The sequence below is a fragment of the Eublepharis macularius genome, chromosome 13 (genome assembly GCF_028583425.1).
Source record: "Eublepharis macularius isolate TG4126 chromosome 13, MPM_Emac_v1.0, whole genome shotgun sequence".
NCBI lineage: Eukaryota > Metazoa > Chordata > Lepidosauria > Squamata > Eublepharidae > Eublepharis > Eublepharis macularius.
This window is the reverse complement of record NC_072802.1, coordinates 69,992,335-70,012,570: the sequence shown is the minus strand read 5'-3', so window position 1 is coordinate 70,012,570 and position 20,236 is coordinate 69,992,335. Positions and strand designations below refer to the sequence as shown.

The window sequence follows — 20,236 nt, the reverse complement described above, 5'->3', positions numbered from 1 at the left end:
CCAGACAGAGGGGAGTTGAGATTGCCCTCCACGCCGCTGGAGCAGCGTGGAGGGCAATCTAAACTCCCCTCTGTCCGGAGATCAGGGGGCGGGGCCACCGGCCATGTGACCATTTTTGCGGAGGGCGAATTAAACTTTTAAAAACTCCCCCCTTGTTCCTGCTGACCCAAAGTGACATCATTGTGAGGTCCTGAGTTCCACCACCTCTCGTCCCAGGAAAAAAGCCCTGGCTAAGACCAGGCGTTTTATCACCCCAGGCATGTGGAAGCATCCGCAGATGCCCAGACGTGCGGCTCTTCTACTTACTGGGGACAGGTGAGGGGCCTTGGGAGCAGGTTTGGCGGGGGAGGGCCTGCTCGCCTTTCACCAACGCGTCCTGCATAGCACTAGCAGAGAAGAGATGAGGAACAGTGGCTGAGCCCGGCTGGGGGCTTGGAGTCTGCTGGCCCGGGCTGAGCAGAATGCTGCCGTGGAACTCTGTCGTTGGGGGTGCCTGGGGACAGAGGGCAGAAGGAACAGAATGCAAGGCTCGTCTTGGGGGAAGTCGACCTGTGCCAGCCTCCCACCCTTCCACACAGACAGACAGCTTCTGCGGCTTACTCTGGCCATTCCAGATGGGGCAATTACAACACTGGGCTGGGAGATCCTTGGGGCCAAAACGTTGTCTCTCTTCATTGGGGCAGGAGTGACAATCACAGCTCTAGACTGACCCTGAAAGGCAGCTGAGAGATAGAGCAGAGGTTAAAACCAGGAGAGGAGAAAGAGAGAAAGGAAAGAAGCTTCCGGTGACAGGGCGGGCAGGCTGGTGTCCCCCCCTCCCCTCCCGCCACCAACACAAATTAGATCAGACTGGGCTCCATTCCCATTTAAAGCAAAGGAAGGATGACTCTGAACTTCTGTGTCTCGTGCCGCCATCCAGCAGCAGAAGTGATGGCTGTGTGATTTCTCTGACAGGAGCAGAGCTGAAGCTCAGCCCACGGCATGGCGCAGGTGAAATGTAGGCCAATCAGTGGCACGCCCAGCTCAGCCCAGTTTGGGAGCTAGCTCATCTGTCAGGAGGTATCTCAGCTCAGGCAGTTGTCCTGACTCTGGAGATTACAATAATAATAATATTTGATTTATATGCCGCCCTTCAGGACAACTTAATGCCCACTCAGAGCGGTTTACAAAGTATGCTATTATTATCCCCACAACAAAACACCCTGTAAGGTGGGTGGGACTGAGAGAGCTCTGAGAGAGCCGTGACTGACCCAAGGTCACCCAGCTGGCTTCAAATGGAGGAGTGGGGAATCAAACCCGGCTCTCCAGATTAGAGTCCTGCGCTCTTAACCATTACACCAAACTGGCTCCAAGCCAGAGAACTGTCTGGACTTACTGATCCTGCCACACTGGTGCTCTATCAAAATGTCCAGGAAAATCCATTCTTGGATAAATGTAAAGTCTCTGGTTTAGAACATACCATGCGGAAGATTTACACCACTGCAGGAGCCTCATGTGGGAGACTTAAACCATTACACCTGTTGGGCTCGCAAGCCAAGTGGCAACCCACAGAGAAAACTAGCCACAAGCCTGTGTGGACGTGTGTACAAAGTGTAATACACACTGTAGAAATCTACAGTTTGCCAAATCAATGCATGCTGATATATTGTTGAAGGCTTTCACGGCCGGAAAACATTGACACTGAGAGATCTCTGTCTTTTGGTGCTACACCTCTGAAGATGCCAGCCACAGCTGCTGGCGAAACGTCAGGAACTACAATGCCAAGACCACAGCTATACAGCCCGGAAAATCCACAACAACCAATGCATGCTGAAGTTGTTGTGTGAAAACACACCTTAGGGATCCTCAAGGTTTGTTGCACAGACAAGAATGCAGAACTGATCTTTTAACACAGCACAACGTAAGAATGTTTGGGACTGGCAGAGGATATTTAAAAAAATAATCTTTCTTTGTCACTCTTGGCCTCAGAAATAATTGTGGGAAATCCACAAGAAAACAGGAAAAATTTCAGACCGCTGGCTAGCATGATTCGGTACAGAGGTCAAGACCAGTGCCTTTGCCTCTGCCTCTGAGGTTTTGAGGCCCACTGAATAAGCTTCAGTTATAACATAGTAAAGAGTAGCACCTTAAGACTAACCAACTTTATTGTAGCATAAGCTTTTGAGAACCACAGCTCTCTTCATCAGATGCATCGTCAGCTTTCGAGAACCACAGCTCTCTTCGTCAGATGCATCGTCTGCTTTCGAGAACCACAGCTCTCTTCGTCAGATGAACTGTCTGCTTTCGAGAACCACAGCTCTCTTCATCAGATGCATCGTCTGCTTTCGAGAACCACAGCTCTCTTCGTCAGATGAACTGTCTGCTTTCGAGAACCACAGCTCTCTTCATCAGATGCATCGTCTGCTTTCGAGAACCACAGCTCTCTTCGTCAGATGCATGCATCTGACTACATGCATGCATCTTTACTATTTTGCAACTACAGATCAACATGGCTCACTCCTCTGGATTTATAACATGGGGAGGACAGTAGCCTTTTGTTACAGACAAAGGAACAGTCCCAGAAAGACAGCGCTGCCTGCTCAGCATCCGGGAAGGGGGTTGCCGAAGAAAACAGGGTGCCCCGTGTCCCTGCAAACAGGCCACACTCCCACGTGATGCACAGGGCCAGATATGCAGAAGAATCACAGACAGCTCCCATTACAAATGGGGATCTGAGTGAGGCCAGACAGGAAAGGCCTCTGCAAAGCGACTGCTGGTTGAGGCTGAGAGCGCTGGCCAAGATGGATTAGTCGTCTTCCACTTCTCGGGAGCCTGCACTGCAGCGCCCACCCCAGACTCAAAGGAATGACTGTACAGCCCAGCACAGGACAGAGCAATACAAAAGGAGTTTGCAACACGCTCGTGTGTATTTGCTATGTAAAGGTCTAAAAAAGCCCCTACTGGCTCGGCTTTTCAGAGGCCTTCCAGAATTACTGGAGTGTCTACATTTTTTTTAGAATCAAGGTATTTAGAGGTAAATCTTGCAAGCTGCTACTACAAAAAATGAAGACCTGAAACTTGAACCTGGCATCACTGCTGTAGGACTGAGCTCTGTGCTGGAAGACGGGCACAACGCAGCGGTGCAGAAGGCACCATTCACTTGGGAGGACTGTTAGTTAAAAGGCAGAGTATCAAGCAAGTAATTCACTCACCTGGGGTGAGGAAGGCATTTTTCAGCACTAAGGACACTGTTTCCGGCTTTGGAGCAGGCACTATCTTCTGGGGCTTTTTGGGCCTAGCCCCGGCGCTGGCCAAGGGGAGCGCGAAGGTGCCCTGGGGCTGCAGCAGAGGCTGCCCCTGGGCGGCAGCAGTCCGGAGAGTCAGGCCGCACGGCACTCCTGCTCCTTGCGGCTGGGTTGCCAGCAGGCCGCTCTGGCTGTGGCTGAAGGTGGTGGCGGGAGCGTTGTGTGTGGGGGTGGCGGATGCGGTGTGGGTGATCACGGAGGATTTGCAGAGGCCGAGCGCCGGAGCCTCCGAAGAAGCGAACAAGGGCGCCTGAGAGGGCACGCTGGCATCCAGGGGCAAGGGCGCCTGCTGCGGGGGCTGAAGGAGAGGCACCAGTGCTGGGAATGAAGGCAGGAACGGCTGCTGTCCGCTCAGAGGTGGCTCGGCGCTGAAACCCGGTGTCTGCAGGAAGGAGTCCCCCGTCCTCATGCCGAGGCACTGGTCAGCGCCAATGTCAGCCACGCCAGGAATGATGGCGGCAGGCACTGAGGTGCCAACAAGCCCTTCGCTGAGGTTCACAGGTGGGAGCGGGCTGGGCAAAGGACCAGAGGCCAGTGCTGCGGTCTGGGGAAAGAGAGGAGGAAGGCCCAACGTGAATCAAGAAGGTCCAGACCTGACTCAGCCCAATTAGGCTAACCTTACAAGTAACTTCACAGAAGCCACAGTCCCTGGCTCTCGTTGTTTGTCACCAGCCTGCCTACTAAAATATCTCTCAGTCATCACAGCCAGTTTGGAGTAGAAGAACATGCATCTACTGTGGCCCAACAAGACCCAAGTTCAAGTTCAAGTCCTTGCTTGGTCACAGGACAAATGTGGGCCAGTTGCACACTCTTCGGACTCACAGGATTGCTATGAGGATAAAGTGGGAGCAGAGAACCATATACCCTTCCCTGAGCTTCTCAGAGGGGAAGCTGGAACACAAATGCAGCAAAAAATAAATATTTCAAGTCATTGTAACAGGAAATTCACCAGTAATTCTTCCAATTCACAAAAGCTTCCTGGTTTGGTTATCTGGAGGCTATATTCTTACTCGTCATAGGTGACCACAGGAATGAAAGTATAGTCAACAAGCCTCACACTTGTCTTCCGCACAGACATACGTAGTAAAATTTGTATTTATCAGATCCCAATAGGGACATGCAATCTTTCCGCTTTCTGGAAACTTTGGAAGAAGAGAAACTTGAACTCCTGTTGGCTCAGACGTGCACTAAAGACACATTCAAAATCAGGTAACAGAAGGAATCCCACTGCAAACTTATAAAAGCATTGATCTGCTAACGAACAATATGGAAAATGTATGTTACAAGTTGAGATCATAGAACCTCCCATCTGAGAGTCCTCCTTACCTGGGAAGGATGGCTGCAGGTGTCTGCCATGACTGGACTAGGAGCAGGAACGGTGGGGATGGTATAATTATTGGAACGGTTGGATAAGAAGAGGTCTGAACAAAGACGGAGAAAGTTACGTATTACCTGGTATTTCAGTCATCTATTGCAGACCCTGGCTGTCCTAGTAAAGAGTCCAGTAGCACCTTTAAGACTAACCAACTTATTTGTAGCATAAGCTTTCGAGAACCACAGCTCTCTTAGTCAGATGAATCGTCAGATGCATCTGACAAAGAGAGCTGTGGTTCTCGGAAGCTGACAATGCATCTGACGAAGAGAGCTGTGGTTCTCGAAAGCTGATGATGCATCTGACAAAGAGAGCTGTAATTCTCAAAAGCTTATGCTACAAATAAGTTGGTTAGTCTTTTTTTTTAATAACTTTATTAATACAATAATACATTCATAACATAAGAACAAGAACAAGAACATTAACAACTAAGGTGATGTGCAAAAGCCATTTAAGTTGGTTAGTCTTAAAGGTGCTACTGGACTCTTTATTATTTTGCAACTACAGAAAACACGGCTAACTCCTCTGGATCTATGGCTGTCCTAGTTCAACTTCTAGCAGTACTTTGCTAAATTCTGATAATAAAGCAGAAAGCCTTCGTGCCACAGCACAGATTAGAGAAAGAGGGGCAAAAAGGAAAGAACGGAGGGATTAAAGGGAAAAGGCACACTTTGCAAATGAAGACTTTCTTCGGGAGGAACCCCGAGTGAGTCAGGGGGGAGGGTGCAGTTTGCTGGCACACAGCCCAAATGGAGGGGACTCTTTGGACTGTGGCAACGGGGATTTTTGGACCACTCACTGCCTGCAAATTTGAACTGCAACTTGTTCCACATCCTGCTTTGGTGGACCTGCAGGATTGGCCTGGAGAATCGCAGTTGGTATTTCACGCTCTTATCATTATTTGCCCCCTGATCTGGATAGACCAGGTGAGCCTGGTCTCATCAGATCTCAGAAGCTAAGCAGGGTCAGCCTTGGTTAGTAACTGGATGGGAGACCGCCAGCGAAAACCAGGGCTGCAGAGGTAGGCAATGGCAAACCACCTCTGATAATCTCTTGCCATGAAAACCCTGCCAGGGGTCGCCATAAGTCAGCTATGACTTGAGGGCACCACACACACACACGTCATTATTCGCACGGTGGCACCAAATAAGGTAATCAGTTCTTCAAGCAACAAACTCTGCCACTCGATCTGCTGATGGAACCCTAGCCCGACAGGGAACAGACAAATTCACAGAGAGCGGAGCTATCAGCAGCTATGAATGGTGGCAGCTATGAATGAAACTTCCATCTTCAGAGGCAGTAAACCACTGAACTCTGGGTGCTGAGGACAGAAGCTTAGCCATCACCTCTCCTTCCCACCTGCATGTGCCCAGAGGAACCAAATCCTGCACTAAATGGCATTCCGTTCTGTTCCACTAGCTTGCCATTAAGAATGACAAGCAAGCCCAATAGCAGCTGAACGGCTCCCTCAAGAGGAAGGAGCACCTCTTTAAGGGACTCTCCTATATAGCACTGCTGTCACCACTAGGCACAAAACTGGAAAGCTCTCTTCAGTTATAAGATAGTAAAGAGCCCAGTGGCACTCTTAAGACTAACCAACTTTATTGTGGCATAAACTTTCGAGAACCACCTCTCTCTTCGTCAGAAGCATCGTCAGCTTTCGAGAACCACCGCTCTCTTTGTCAGAAGCATCGTCAGCTTTCGAGAACCACAGCTCTCTTCGTCAGAGGCATCATGACGAAGAGGACTGTGGCTCTTGAAAGCTGACAATGCCTTTGACAAAGCGAGCTGTGGTTCTCGAAAGCTTATGCTACAATAAACTTGGTTAATCTTAAAGGTGCTACTGGACTTCTTACTATTTTGCAACTACAGACTAGCCCAGCTAACTCCTCTGGTTCAGTTACAAGGTGACTCTTAGTGGCACAACATTGCATTTCAGTACGTAAGCGCTTAAAACATTGCAAGCAGAGACCTCTGTTGTTACACTGGCAAATCTAGCATATTAAAAAATAATTAAATTCTTACCCTGAAAAAATTCAAAAGTATCCATACAGTTGGGCTGGAGAGGACTAAGTCCTGGCTGGATCATGTCAGCATTCCCTAAGTGAGCTGGAAGAGTCAAACACAAACAAGTTATAATAAGGAGTCACACAAAAATTTTCCAATATGCTTTGGCAGATGTTCTTGGGGGATATTTAGTGTGTTGTTAAAGGGACACTTGTTACAGCTCTTCTGCATCTTGCCATGGCTCTAAAGGGGAGCAGTCTGGGCCTGGATTCAACACTTAGTTCAAGACTTCAAATGCACATGTGCACCCTTATCCTTCTTAGCAAAGGGCACTTAATTTCTAAACTAAGACATCTGTTTGCCTGGAATCCCAGATGTTTGAAACAGGCTGTGAAGAAGTGTTCTCTGCATACTTTAATGCAATCTTTTACTACCTTCCAAGGTTCCCGGTGCCCCTGACCATTTTAAACATGCTTTTTAATCCCAATGGGGAGTCCTGGCATGAATTACATCCTGACACTATTATTTATTCAGAAAATGTAAATGCTGCCTTTCTGCCACATGGGGGCACTCAAGGCCACTGGCGTTACAGTTTTAAAAACTGTAAACCAATGGTAAGGAGCAGCAGCACCAACAAAAGCATTTTTACTTAATCCGAAAAGAATAAAAAGCATAACACTAAAAGAAAGAACCCCAACAGCAAGAACGGGGTTATTTCACCTGGCACTAGAGATGGGCACGAACCGGGGGGGAAACGGAACCGTGAGGTTTGTGGTTCGTCATATTTCATGAACCACGAACTTTCACGAACCTGCCCCGGTTTGCAAACTGGTTCGTTTGGTTCATGAAAACATCACATCCAGGTCAGCAAACCGTCACTTCCGCGCCAGCAGAAGACCACTTCCGGGTCAGCAGAAGGTCTGCAGGAAGTCCATCCCCTGTTGTCTAGGAAACGGATTGATCGGTGCCAGGCTGTCTGCAGTGATGAACCAAAAAACGAACCAGCCTAAAGTTTGTGCTGGTTCATCAGAAATGGGCTTTGACGAACCACTGGTTCGCAAACCATGAACCGGCCCGGTTCATCATGAACTTTGGTTCGTATTTCAGTTCGTGCCCATCTCTACCAGGCACCGAAAAGGTGAGAGGAATGTAAATAACACTTTTTCCCTGGGGGTGCAAAGTACCCTCTCTATGCCCCCACCTCACAACATATTTTTTTAAGTTGGGTTTTTCTTCCCCGTCAAACAAAGTGACTTGCAAAAGCTGTGTCCCCATGAAAAATGCAAGGCCAGTGTGGGCTTTATGACTTGAGAGTTTCCTCAGTTGGGCCAATCTATGATAAGGAAAGCCCACTTGTACAGGAATAGGAAAGCTGCTTTGTCCAGCTAGAAAAAGCAAGGAAGCAGGAAGACAATGCCGAGAAATATACCTATCTCTCTGGGATTTGGCCAGGAAACTGGCTGGTGAGAAGAGAGGGTGGAGAAGAGGGTGTCCGGCAACTCTGACATGAGCATGTCTGTACTGAAGAGGGAGTCCAACTCCATGGGGACGGGGGTCTCCCGGCCATATGTTTCTTTATGCCACAGTAACATGTCATCATCCTGGGGAAAGGAGAGGAACGTTACGGATAAAATCCTGCAACAGCACTCCACAGCCTCTACGGTTCCTCACAAGTCTGAGAGAGAATGCGTTTACAAGCACAAGTCGGGAACCATTTTGGGGCGTGGTTTCTTACAAGATGCACTTACTGAAGGGTTTATATCTTAGTTAAGCAATGGTGGCCTGGCTGTAGCGGCAAATGGGATCAATTCAGCTAACAGAGTTTGTTGTGTAGAAGAGTTAAACAAGAGCCTTCGAAACTCCGGTCAGAGGAGCTTGAATGACAAGGGTGCTGGGGTGGGGGGGCAGCCACTGACCTTTTTTCAATAGCCCTCCTTAGCTACTTCTTTTAGAAGATTGTGGGAAGTGCAAATTTTTGGCCTCCACAGCTCTGTCTGGGTGGGTGGGGATTCGCTTGTGGATTTCATTAAGCCTGCTGCTACATAAACACTGGATCCGTAAAGAGGGCCAACTGACTTTTTTGCCAGCACACACACCTCAGTTCCCCTTCAAAGCTCTGTGCTGCTCTCCATTTTAAGCAAAAACGCTTCCCCAACAGATGTCCTTTTCCTAAGCAACAGCCATCAGTTCTGGGCCTTGGTCTTCCAAGTACATCTCGGGGCACCCCCCCCCCCCCCCCGCAACTCACTCCAATGAAACAAAGAAGGGCTGATATAACAACACCTACCCGAACCAAGATGGAAAGATCTTCATCTTTGTGTTTCTGTAACTGGAGAAGAAAAACATAAACTTTGGTTTTGAAAACAAAGTGCTCATTCGGGAGGGGGCCAGGCTCTGGAGCCCCTCTCTGGGCAAGGAATTCTTACTGATGAAAAGTGAGATGGATGCTCTAGAACCCCACTTAGGATGTTCAAGTGTTAATAGGAGAAATCAATCGAAACACAGAAGATTATTTGTTGTCCTACAAGTTTACAGGGTAGCAAAGTGCCCAACAGTGCAGTCCTAAGCAGTGACACCCCCTTCTGCGTCCACTGACTTTACTGGACTTAGAAACACAGGGCTGGAAAGGTCCAGTATGAGCGACTGAGTGATCAACCGGGAACTTCCCCGTTCCACTTTGCTTTTGCCACAAGTTCATTATGTGGCCAGAGGCAAACCGCTCATCTCTTTCTCTGGCTTGATTCCCATTTGCAAGACATCAATGGCCCACCTTCTAGGGTTGTTGTAAACGCATGCAGGGTCATGGTACACTTTGAACCCTCTAATGTACTATGTGAACACTAAATGATCAAATGCTGCTTAATTTTTCAGGGCAAGTCAACAGTTAATTCATTGGTAAGCCAAACCACTTCCACTTAAAATACCGGTTCCGAAACAAGCCTACCCTTTTCTTAAAATAGGTCCTCCACTTGTGATACTCTCTGATCACTATTTCTATTCGCCGTTTCCAATACTTCCCATCTGTTGCAATAGCCTGAGAAAAGAAGAAAATATATTATCATCGAAGTCCAATCCATCTTGCTCCTCTGAGTGGCTCTCCGGGATCTCAGCACAATTGCAGTCTCCAAGGCCTGAACCTGGGACCAGCGACATGCAAATCAGGTGTTTCCTCCGCTAGGCCACGGCCCCACGGCAACACTCTAGGACATACTGGACAATATGCTGGGTCTTGCTGTACTTCCTAGTAATCTTTCTTTAGGAAGAGTTCAGCCAACTGATAAGCCTCCAGAAGCAAACTTTTTCTCCCAGATCCATGTAGTGCAAACCAGAAGGATAGGTGCACTCAAAAGTTGACAGGACCTTCAAGTGATACACACTAGACAGTCAAGGGGACGCTGCACGACATATCCACTGGTGGGGCCTCCTTTTTGAGCATTCCCTGCATAGACCATAGGTCTTAGCAGACCCTAGACAACTGGCTGCCGGGGATTCCTAAGGGCAGAGGACCCCAATGTGATGCCCATGGGTGCCACTGCACACACCAAAACCTTTCCTGGCATCCCACCAAGATCAGGTTTGGAAAAGATCACAGTAGGGGAAAAAACAGAAGTAGGGCAAACAGAGGTCATCATGCAGATGCTTCCCAAAACGGCACTGCTACAAGGAAGCAGAATAAAACATCTGTGTGGAAACACACAATGCCATCTTGAGAATAAATGCAGATGAGATGATGAAGCACATGCAAGCGTTATCAATGTTCATGCACACGCGTACACACACAACTGCCCAGATGCTTGACAGTCAAGTATAAAAATGCCTCGACAGTGGAATAACACCGTTCATACACACAGGAGAAAGGACGTGTACAGATATGGCTCGCCCGGCATACAACGCCACCCTTCCTTCTCTCCAAATGCCCATTTTCCACTAATCTTTTGGCCTAAAACTGATACGAAGCCTAAACGTTTAACAATGTTTGCTTCTATTCATGCTTTGTTCCCCAGACTTTCTCTAAAGGGCTGGTTCTGACTTTTAAAACCCTAGATGGTTTGGAACCAGGGTTCCCCTTCGGCCCTCTCTCTCCACAGGAGCCTACCCAGGTTCTCTGATCTTCATCCAATCAGACCTGCATCCTGCCCCTCTTGAAGTGCCGGGGGTGTGTGTGACTAAGAGGGACAGGGCCTTCTTTGCTGTGGCGCCTCATATAAGTAATCCCCTAACCCTCTGCCTGCCCGAATTTCTTTTCAGCAGATTTTCCTACATTTTCTCAGACATTTTATGCAGTGTTGATTTTCTTTCAAATGCCTCCTGTGATTTTATTTAACTGCCCTGCTAGCTTCCTCTCAACTTACGCTGTGCCTTTTAAAAATACTTTTTAATGCTGCATTAGGAGAGCCAGTCTGGAGTAGTGGTTAAGAGTGGCAGGACTCTAATCTGGAGAGCCGGGTTTGATTCCCCACTCCTCCACTTGTAGCCGGCTGGGTGACCGTGGGTCAGTCACAGCTTCTAGGAGCTCTCTCAGCCCCACCCACCTCACAAGTTGTTTGCTGTGGGGATAACAACATATTTTGTAAACCACTCTGAGTGGGCGTTAAGTTGTCCTGAAGGGTGGGGTATAAATCAAATCTTATTATTTATTATTATTTTGTGCTACTTTTACTTCTCTGTCATGTTATGCTGCTGTTACTGTTTTGCTGTGTTAAAGTATTGAAACACACAGAGGAGAAAATGGTGTTGGGCATGTAAGTCGAAGCCAGCCCGCAATCCACAGTGGGGTCTTCTTATCTGTCCTGGAGCCCTTCTGGGACGTACCTCAGGGCGGCGGTGCTCATCTACTTCCACAGACCCATCCAAGGGAGTCACAAAATGGCAGACGGGGTTCTTTCGCTTCTCTAGATCTGCAACAGAAAAGGGAAAGCAGGCGGCACGTCTCAGGAGGAGCACAAAGGTCAGGCTGAATCACTGCTCTGAGGAAACTGCAGAGCAGGGATTCAGAAGTTGCCTAACCAGCGCTATGCACTTCCCGCCATACTGCATAAAGGGCAGGGGAGAGCAGAAAATGTTCCCGACTTCTGACCAGCAAGAACTTCTGACCTGAAAGAACGTGTTTATTCGAATGCAGGATCACTGCCGGTAGAAGAGAATGACTGCCCTGGGGAGGTTCCAAGTTGAAGCAAGTGCTGGATTTTCCCAGCCTCTTTACTCACTTCTACCAGCAGTGAGGGCAGATAGGCAAGGCCACAACTCTAATGAGAGGAGGACTTTAAGCCTGTTGCATATTGCCAACTGGTGCACGGGCCTCCCTAAAGCACTGAAGTACGGGCCATACTTACACTGAATGTACCAAGCCCTCCAGATGGCATTGTTGAGACGGATTTTGTCCCTGCACTGAAGTTTTAAGCCTTTAAAATTCTTCCACTTGGGTGAGACCAACTTGCCGCTGCAAGAGAGGAGAGATTTTTGGGGGAAATTGCATTTGCAGAAGGCAAACAAAAGCTGCAGCACAACATGCCAAGCTGGCACCCAGTCCCCTCGCCCTGGGCTTCAGTTCTGACCCTGATTAGGATCGCGAGCGGAGCCAACTCGGCTCCCTTCATACAAGGATGGCTGGAACTGGTACACTGGAAGCAACTCAGTCTGGAAACTCAGCTCAGATTCACTGCAGGTTACTTTGCTGCTAGGAGGAAGAGCAGGAAAAGATGCTTCTCTTCTGTCCTTCCCAGAACGACAGGAGAGAAGGCAACAGTTGCTTAGACATGAGGCTCCACTGAAGCCAATACTAAAAAGCCGTAAGAAGCTTACCAATAAGGGAACGCTTGCCAAGCCAGTCAGAAAAACGGCTTCAGCTGACCACAGGGGCATGCAACAGAATATTTTCTGCTATAACATTTTTCCTTGGAAAATTGACCTTTTTTAAAAAAAACTTGTGTTGGTTTTTAGGTGCACTTAAGTACAGCCCCCCCCCCCAATCTTTTTGACCCTGTGGGCACCTTTGGAATTTTGAGAGGGGTGGTAAGCACCACCCCCAAAATGGCTAGCACAACAGGTGGCACCAGAGGCAAACAAGTACCTCCCTCTCCTTACTTTGTAAAAAAAATTGCAGCATGGGAATAAAAAGAAATGATAGAAAGTCTAGGAGGAAGGAGAAAGAGACGAGTGAATTTAAAAAAAAAAAAGGAAGCCTGAAGGGGGAATGGAACTAATTCTCCTGATTCTTCAGTTGCCGAAGCTGCCAACAGTAAGCCCTGCCTTACCATGGTCCCTCCCACCTTCCAATAAGGCACCAAGGGAAGCACGGGCGGGTGCTGTGGTGCCCATGGGAACCTCACGTTGGGGAAACCCTGGCTTAGTATTATTACAGGTGTGCAATCCAGTATATCCGGTATGAATATATGCTGAAAAAATATATTCAGGAATCCCAACCAAATCCAGGATTCTCAGATAGTTCGGTATTAGCATTTTCGGTTAATTCCAAAAATATTCAGAACAACCAGGGCACCATTTTAAAGGTCACAGCAGCTTCTACTCCTTCACTTGAGAAGGTTTCCCAGGCAAAAGGAGGGAGGGGACTCTCACAAGTGAATGGCATTGCACATTAGGAGGAGCGCAACTGTCTGTCCAATCATGATGATTCTCTAATGGTCATAATTGGACAGACAAGTTGAGTTTCCCCTAACGTGCAATGCCATTTGCCTCCCTCCCCTCCCCACTTTTGCCCAGGAAACTTCCAAAAGTAAGGAACTACAGTCTACCGCAACTGGCTGCAGCTTCAGGGAGAGATTTTTTTGAGAGCATGCCTTCTGCTGTCAGGTTGGTTCTACTGGGCTTTGTAAGTTCTTTGGGGGAGTCTTTGTGACAGCGGTTACTCCTGTGCGTTTGGCTAATGATTCTCTGCCCTGGAGAAAGCACTAGTTTCCATACACCCCCCACAGGAAATAACTGAGAGAAGCTGAAGAAGGGACCTTATTCGGGGGACCGTAAAACGGGACCCCCTTGACCCAAGCTACTTGAAACTGAGCGGTTCTTTAGAGGACAGGCAGCATTCAAACCACCCCTCCAGCTCCTCAGAAAAATTCCCCCATAGAAAATAATGGACTTGATTAATTTCAGAACCCATGCACTCCCCCCCACCAAAAACCTGAAACTTATAACCTTCCTGAGACCTAAATAAAAAATACCATTTTTTTTAGTGCACACCTCCTACTTAGCATGAGAATTTCCAGGGCCTTCATTTTTTCCCTTGTAGTTGAAAAAAACAAGGGACGTGCATGTTGCTGAGCTGTCAGATCTTTAAGTATTCTAGTAAAATATGTGGGCTAAACAGCTTACAACCTTCCAAAATCAGGATCATCCATCTAAAAGCTCTGCTTTTGGTCAAACATAATATTTAAATCATATTTGTTTTTCTAATGAAATATTTCTCAATTGCTTTTGATTACTAGGAAAGATTTTGACATACTAATGCAACCCATAAAATCGACATGGCATATTTTTTAAAAAAGTTTTGTACATGATTAGGCTTCCTTGTGTGTGCCCACCTGTTGTCTTAACTCACAACAGGAGGGCCTGGTGGTGGTCTCCCTGTTTTTTTATATATATATAAAATATATATATAGTGGAAAAGGGATATATACATTTGTTTTAATGTTTTATTCGTATTTATTCAATTCATTCATTCATTCATGTCATTTATAGTCCACTTTTCTCACTGAGACTCAAGGTGGATTCCATAGTGTGAGATTAGTACAATCAGTAGCAAGGACATTTCCATACAGTAGCAAGGACATTCTTTCATTCATTTATTATGGACCCAAGACCAGCATACAAATTAATCAAGAAAGGATACAATTAAAAGGAAAACAGATCGGCTATAAGAACTTTTAAAAGATACAATTCCCATAATTTAAGAATTAATGCACAAAATTCAGCAACTTGCCATGTAATCCTAAATTTTTATCAGAAAAAAACCAGTGCATTGTTGGTGGTTATTTAGGTTAGGTTTTTGGTACCTGGAAGATGAAAAATTACAGAAAACATTGGCACTTGCTGTGTTTTTTTGCCAATCTAATTTAGTGACAATTTTTTTAACAGAGCTGTTTTCCAAAGGTTACCACCTATCACTTCCCAATTATAATTTTTGCTGTAAAATTTCCAGTGCGGAGATATGACAGACATTTGAAACTAGGCCAAAAGCAAGGAGCGGGGGGGGGGGGGATTTCCTACCCTGGAAACAGGTGAGGAGGAGGCCTGAGAAAGTTAAATTAATCCCTCCATCCCAGCAGCAGTACCCAGGCCAGGAGCAGCACTGAAGAGCCCACAGGGGAAAATAACAACTCTGGCCGAGCACGGACATGCCACCTTCAATTCTCACTCTTTAACACCACATGTGGGTTTTAAAGGCCAGCACTGACCCCCAGCCAAGCAAAACCAATCCTCATGAGAGACGCACCACCTGAGAAGACAAACACTTAAATATCCACCCCCTAATCCCTTTGCCAAACATGCTACACATGACCACAGAGAGAAAAGAGCCATGCTCAAGTGCACATAGAAACCATTGCGGACTTGCATCTGTTTCTTTCTGCTCAAAAACACAGCCTCCATTTTCAAACTGGCAGCATGGCCCCAGGCCACAAAAGGCTGCTAGAATTACCTGGCACCAGTTGCCCTCTAAGGGTCGATGCACTAAAGCCAGCAAAGAAAGCCCGCACTGCAGGGAGCAGCCAAAAGGGGCTGAGAGAGAGCAGCCATGCTCAAAGCATACTGTTGGATTGTGAGACGATCTGAAGCACTGTCACCATGTTGGATGTGTATAATACACAGATGGTGGGAAACATGGCACTGATTTGTCAAATTATGCACGGAAAGTGCAGACAGAACTTTTTTCTCCCTCATCCACAATAGTAGAGTTCACAACACAACAAAGGTGACGAGCAGAAAATTTGAAAGAGACAAAAGGAAGAGCCAGTTTGATGTAGTGCATAAGAATGCGGGACTCTAATCTGGAGAACCGGGTTTGACTCCCCACTCCCCCACTTGAAGCCAGCTGGGTGACCGTGGGTCAGTCACAGCTCTCTCAGCCCCACCCACTTCACAGGGTGATTGTTGTTGTGGGGATAATAATGACACACTTTGTAAACAGCTCTGAGTGGGCATTAAGTTGTCCTGAAAGGCGGTAAATAAATTGAATGTTATTATTATTATTAAGTACATCTTCACACAATGCATACGAACGTGGGACTCTCTGCTTCCAGAGGCAGTGATGGCAGCCAGGTCGGATGGTTTGAAGTGAAGTAAGACACATGAGTTCCACCAACGGTTATTAGCTATGATGGCTACATGTAAGCTCCATGTGTCAGAGGCAGTATACCTGTCGACACCGATTTGCTGGAGGTCTATAATGGGGGAGTCTTCCCCCAGGACGTGTGGTCAGCCACGGCAGCAAACAGGATGCTGCACTAAGCAGACCAGTGGACTGATCAAGCAGGACTCTTTTCATGTTATCCTGAGAGAGGCAGCGCCAACGCACCAACCCTCCATGAGGCATCCGTGTGCTACAACTCAGAGAGCTACGGCCACCGCCCAGAAAGAAGATGGGTGCTGAGGTCAAAAGGAACTAACCGGGCTACCTGGCAGCTGCGAGTGAAGTCCCTGCCGAGCCTTGCACAGAGCAACCAATTCCCAGATGGACCTGATGGGTTCAAGAAAGCCACACAGCGAGCATTCAGGGAGGGGGCGAAAAGGGGAAGAGAAACCACAAACCACACTCCCTGGCAGTTCCTTGTCCAGGGCTTAATCTTTTCTGTCTCAGAAGCATAAAACTCACATAGAAAAGCACAGCAACATCTGGCCCAAGAACTCCTGCAGAGACTTAGAAAAAGGATTTGGTGCCAGGACAAAGGATCCAAAAGGCCCCACCTGCCAGAGCGGAGACGGCGGCCTTGATTTTTCCCGGGAGCACCAGAGCTGGCATAATTACCGAAATAATCCTGTAATGGCTCACAGTGGTAATCGCGTCCATGACAGGCTGAGTCTAGACAGGGAGGGCAGCCAGCTGGCTTCCTATCTCCTCTGCCACTTGCTGTGCACCATACTGCCTGCATACTCCATTTTTAACCTGTTGGGCAGATTGGCTAAATCCATGGCAGGAGCCAGCCCTCACTCCACTTTTTAGAAAATGCATCCACTAGAATGCAGCAGAGCCAGCTAAAATCTCTCTGGGATTCCTCTGATCGGGTTACTGACTTCTCTTGAGCCTGAAGCATGCTTGCAAGGAAGCAGCCAAAGAAGGGGAGCTGCCTCGGTCAAGTTGGAAGAGTCATAAAATACAACGACTGGGGTGTGGGGTGGATAAAGTACCTGCTGCACTTTCAAAACACAGCAAGGAATTCAGGTTTCTTAATGCAACATCTTACAGCACATGTTGAATTCTGAGGATTACGGGGGGGGGGGGCTGAGAAGGCTTTACGATTGCAGGATTATTGCGGGGGGCGGGGGGAAGACCTGGGCTAAAGATTCAAACTGGGAAGAGACAAAAAGCCTAGGAATTCCAGTGGTTGGGAAGTCAACACAGCAGAGAGATTCTGGTTCCTCTTCTTTTTTTCACACTAGAAGGTTTGCTGTCTAAAATGTTCAATTGTTGGATTTTTTTCCTATTGAACTTTTTTCTTTGTGACCTACTTTGTGACATGACAAAGCAGGACTGCTCGCCTTCTTTTCCTGTTCTACCCCATCCTTGTCAACACTTTGAAAATCAACAGACATCCCAGAAAGCGGCAACAGGGAAAACTTAGGCGGTTCTATGGTAGTTTGCCAAGACTGGATAAGAAAAATAGGCCCGCTGCATCACTCCCACAATAAGAAAGGCATTTCTCACTCCATGTTCTTGCATACTGCGCTATTAAAAACTTCCACCCACCTTTACAGCTGCTGCACTTGTCTACCTAATCCATTACATGGTACCAATTTAAAAGCATACAACACATTTTTAAGCCACAAAGCTCGTATCAGACTTCTGGACCACTGACCCAAACAAGTCAGATGAGCAAAATCTGCCAACACAACACTCATCTTCTGAGGTGCCGAGCTTTTCCAAGGATGCCCAGTGCAGATACAGCACAAACGATGCTCTCTCACACACACACAGGATAGCAGTCAGGCAACTGCCAGAGCCACAAGAGCAAGGAAGGGCTCACTGCCCGACTGATTTCCTGTTCCACACCATACCCGAGAAGGTCAGAGGTAAGACAACAGTGGTTAGGCCTGCACGCCCCTAAGGGAATCCACTGAGAGTGCCTGACTAAGGGAGCGCCAATGACCTCATGCCAGAATGGCCAGGAGGCAACTTCTTTGAAGTGGGCGTAAAGTTTCATGAAACCAGCAGCTAGCAGAGCTGCGCGTTTTCCGGGATGCGCTCCGAAAACTCTGCCCAGCCTTTTGGCAACACTCAATTCCCCATCAATCAAAACTGGTTATTACTACGTGTGCTGCTGCAATTCCCGAAGAGGTGGGGAAAAGAAAATGCAACCCTGACGGATGGATCCTTCCTTCTGGGAGATGCCAGAGCCTTCAGCAGCAGTAACAAGACTGCTGGTGGCACACAGAGTCTCTCTACACCAGACATCTTACATGGGAGGCTCAGATGTAGGGAGACGCAATGTTAGCCGGGAAGCGTAGTTAGGGAGATTGCTCCTCGGAGGGTTTGTTAATTTCATCTTCGCCTCAAGGAAGGGGAGGTGAAATTGACAGAGGAACTTTTTCCACTCAAAAGAGCAAACAGGACTTTCCTTCTCTCCTTAAAACCCACTGATCTTTTTTTTAAAGCTCTAGTTGTATCCAAGAGCAAGGTGCTCCAGTCAGCTGTAGTTATCATGCTGGATGTAGATGCAAGGAGGGGGGGGGGTGGATACCATGGCTGATTTTCAAGGTTTTATATTTTTATTACATATTATTTTGTAAGCCATCTCAGGCAGGCTCTCTGGAGAAGCAGCCTGAAAACTTTCTAAATAAATCAGTCAATCAGCAGCGTCCATAATAGTCTGCCCGGAGGGGCATTTGTTGGTTTGGTTTGTTCGGATCATGGGTTTGTACTACTTCTGTACAACCCTCGTAAATGAACGGAGACTGTGCAGCAACCCAAGGGCAGGCTGCCCCAATTCTATCACCTTAGCCGTCTTCCTCCTCCGGATGAAACAAATGGCTCCCAAAACCAAGATCAACCTATTAAGTGATACTGAAAAAGACAAGCTGTATGCTTTGCTTTTATTTAATAAAATTATTTTTATCCCCCCTTTCCAAAAAGGTAATTTGTTTGATAGTGACTAACAATGAAAAAACCCAACAAGAATAGCCAGGGAACAAAACTTAAATTGCTATGTAATTATCGAAGCTACACAATTGCCATTAACATACAACACAATAAAATAGCAGCAGCATCTAAACCTGAACGGACAAAAACAACATAAAAAACAAGGAAATGAGCAACTTAACTGAACATGAGACAGAATTAAGAGGCCTCCGTCTAGCACCTAAACACCTGTAATCTCAGGAAGACCGTTGATGAACCATAATTCTAGAATAGTGGTGCTACAAACATGGAGGCCCTGCTCTGGAGCCCAGTGGAGAGACTCTGAGGCAGATGTCTGTGGTTGGGCAGGCCCTCCACAGTAATAAGCAGCCCTTTAAGGGACTACTTGATAGGATTCTAGCAAATAAAGAGAGGGTGAATCCAAAGCCAGCAACTGGGTTCGTTGCTTTCAAGGTGAAAGTGACCTGTTCTATCAATAAGCAGCACAAGCAAAAGAAGCTAACAGTATTCAAGTAAAATCGGAATCCTGCCATTTTGGCTGCGCTGTCTAGCGAAAGGCAACTGTGCATTCATCTAAATGTGACGGCAACGAACATACTAACATTTTAACTGCATTATCAGTTTAACTTGTGAGACACTCCGCAAAAAATCCTGGGAATTGTATTTTGAGAGGGTGTTGAGAGTCATTTTCACACCTCTTTGCACATAGCTTTCCCTCCTATTCCTAAGAGAACTCCAAAAAGATTTAAAAGAAATTGTTTCTTTCTTTCCAGATACTCAGTACAACACCCAAAATAAATGCATTTACGTATTGCAAAGGGTCAATCAGCAGCCAGCTAATGGATCCAAACCAGCTTGTAAATAACCAGTTCTCTGGCCAGGAATAAGCAACGTCTCTTCACATGGCTAGGCCAGGGAGCATCTGTAAAATGGAAAAACTGGGTCTTCTTCTTGCAGGTAGATGACATGTCACAAATTACCAACACAGGTATATGTGGCTGGATGGGACAGTACAAACTTTTATGGATACATATGGATTTTAGAAAGGACTCTGAATTGGTTTACAGCCCTATTTAAAGCAAAAGTAAACACACTCCCTAGATTTGTACAACAACACATTGTTCCCACCAGACTAATTCTGGGAAAAGAAATGGCCGATTGGATAATAACTGATCGCCAACCTGAGAGTCATGTAATACTTGAATTAACCAGCATGTAATGTGACTCTTTAAAAAAAGCTGTTAAATTCCAACAGACTATACTGCC

The 20,236-nt window shown here is 47.0% G+C and overlaps 1 protein-coding gene across 1 annotated transcript in view; it reads right to left on the bottom strand.

The window, feature by feature from the left end:
* Positions 1-20,236, bottom strand: part of MLXIP (MLX interacting protein) — a 49,987-nt gene that overhangs the window by 9,599 nt on the left and 20,152 nt on the right. The window contains exons 2-11 of the mRNA XM_054995881.1: positions 11,997-12,103; positions 11,476-11,561; positions 9,608-9,697; positions 8,951-8,992; positions 8,093-8,264; positions 6,682-6,765; positions 4,611-4,705; positions 3,192-3,828; positions 601-722; positions 307-493 (exon numbers count right to left, since the gene is read on the bottom strand). Coding sequence (XP_054851856.1) covers positions 307-493; positions 601-722; positions 3,192-3,828; positions 4,611-4,705; positions 6,682-6,765; positions 8,093-8,264; positions 8,951-8,992; positions 9,608-9,697; positions 11,476-11,561; positions 11,997-12,103 — 1,622 coding nt within the window. The remainder of the gene's footprint in view (positions 1-306; positions 494-600; positions 723-3,191; positions 3,829-4,610; positions 4,706-6,681; positions 6,766-8,092; positions 8,265-8,950; positions 8,993-9,607; positions 9,698-11,475; positions 11,562-11,996; positions 12,104-20,236) is intronic.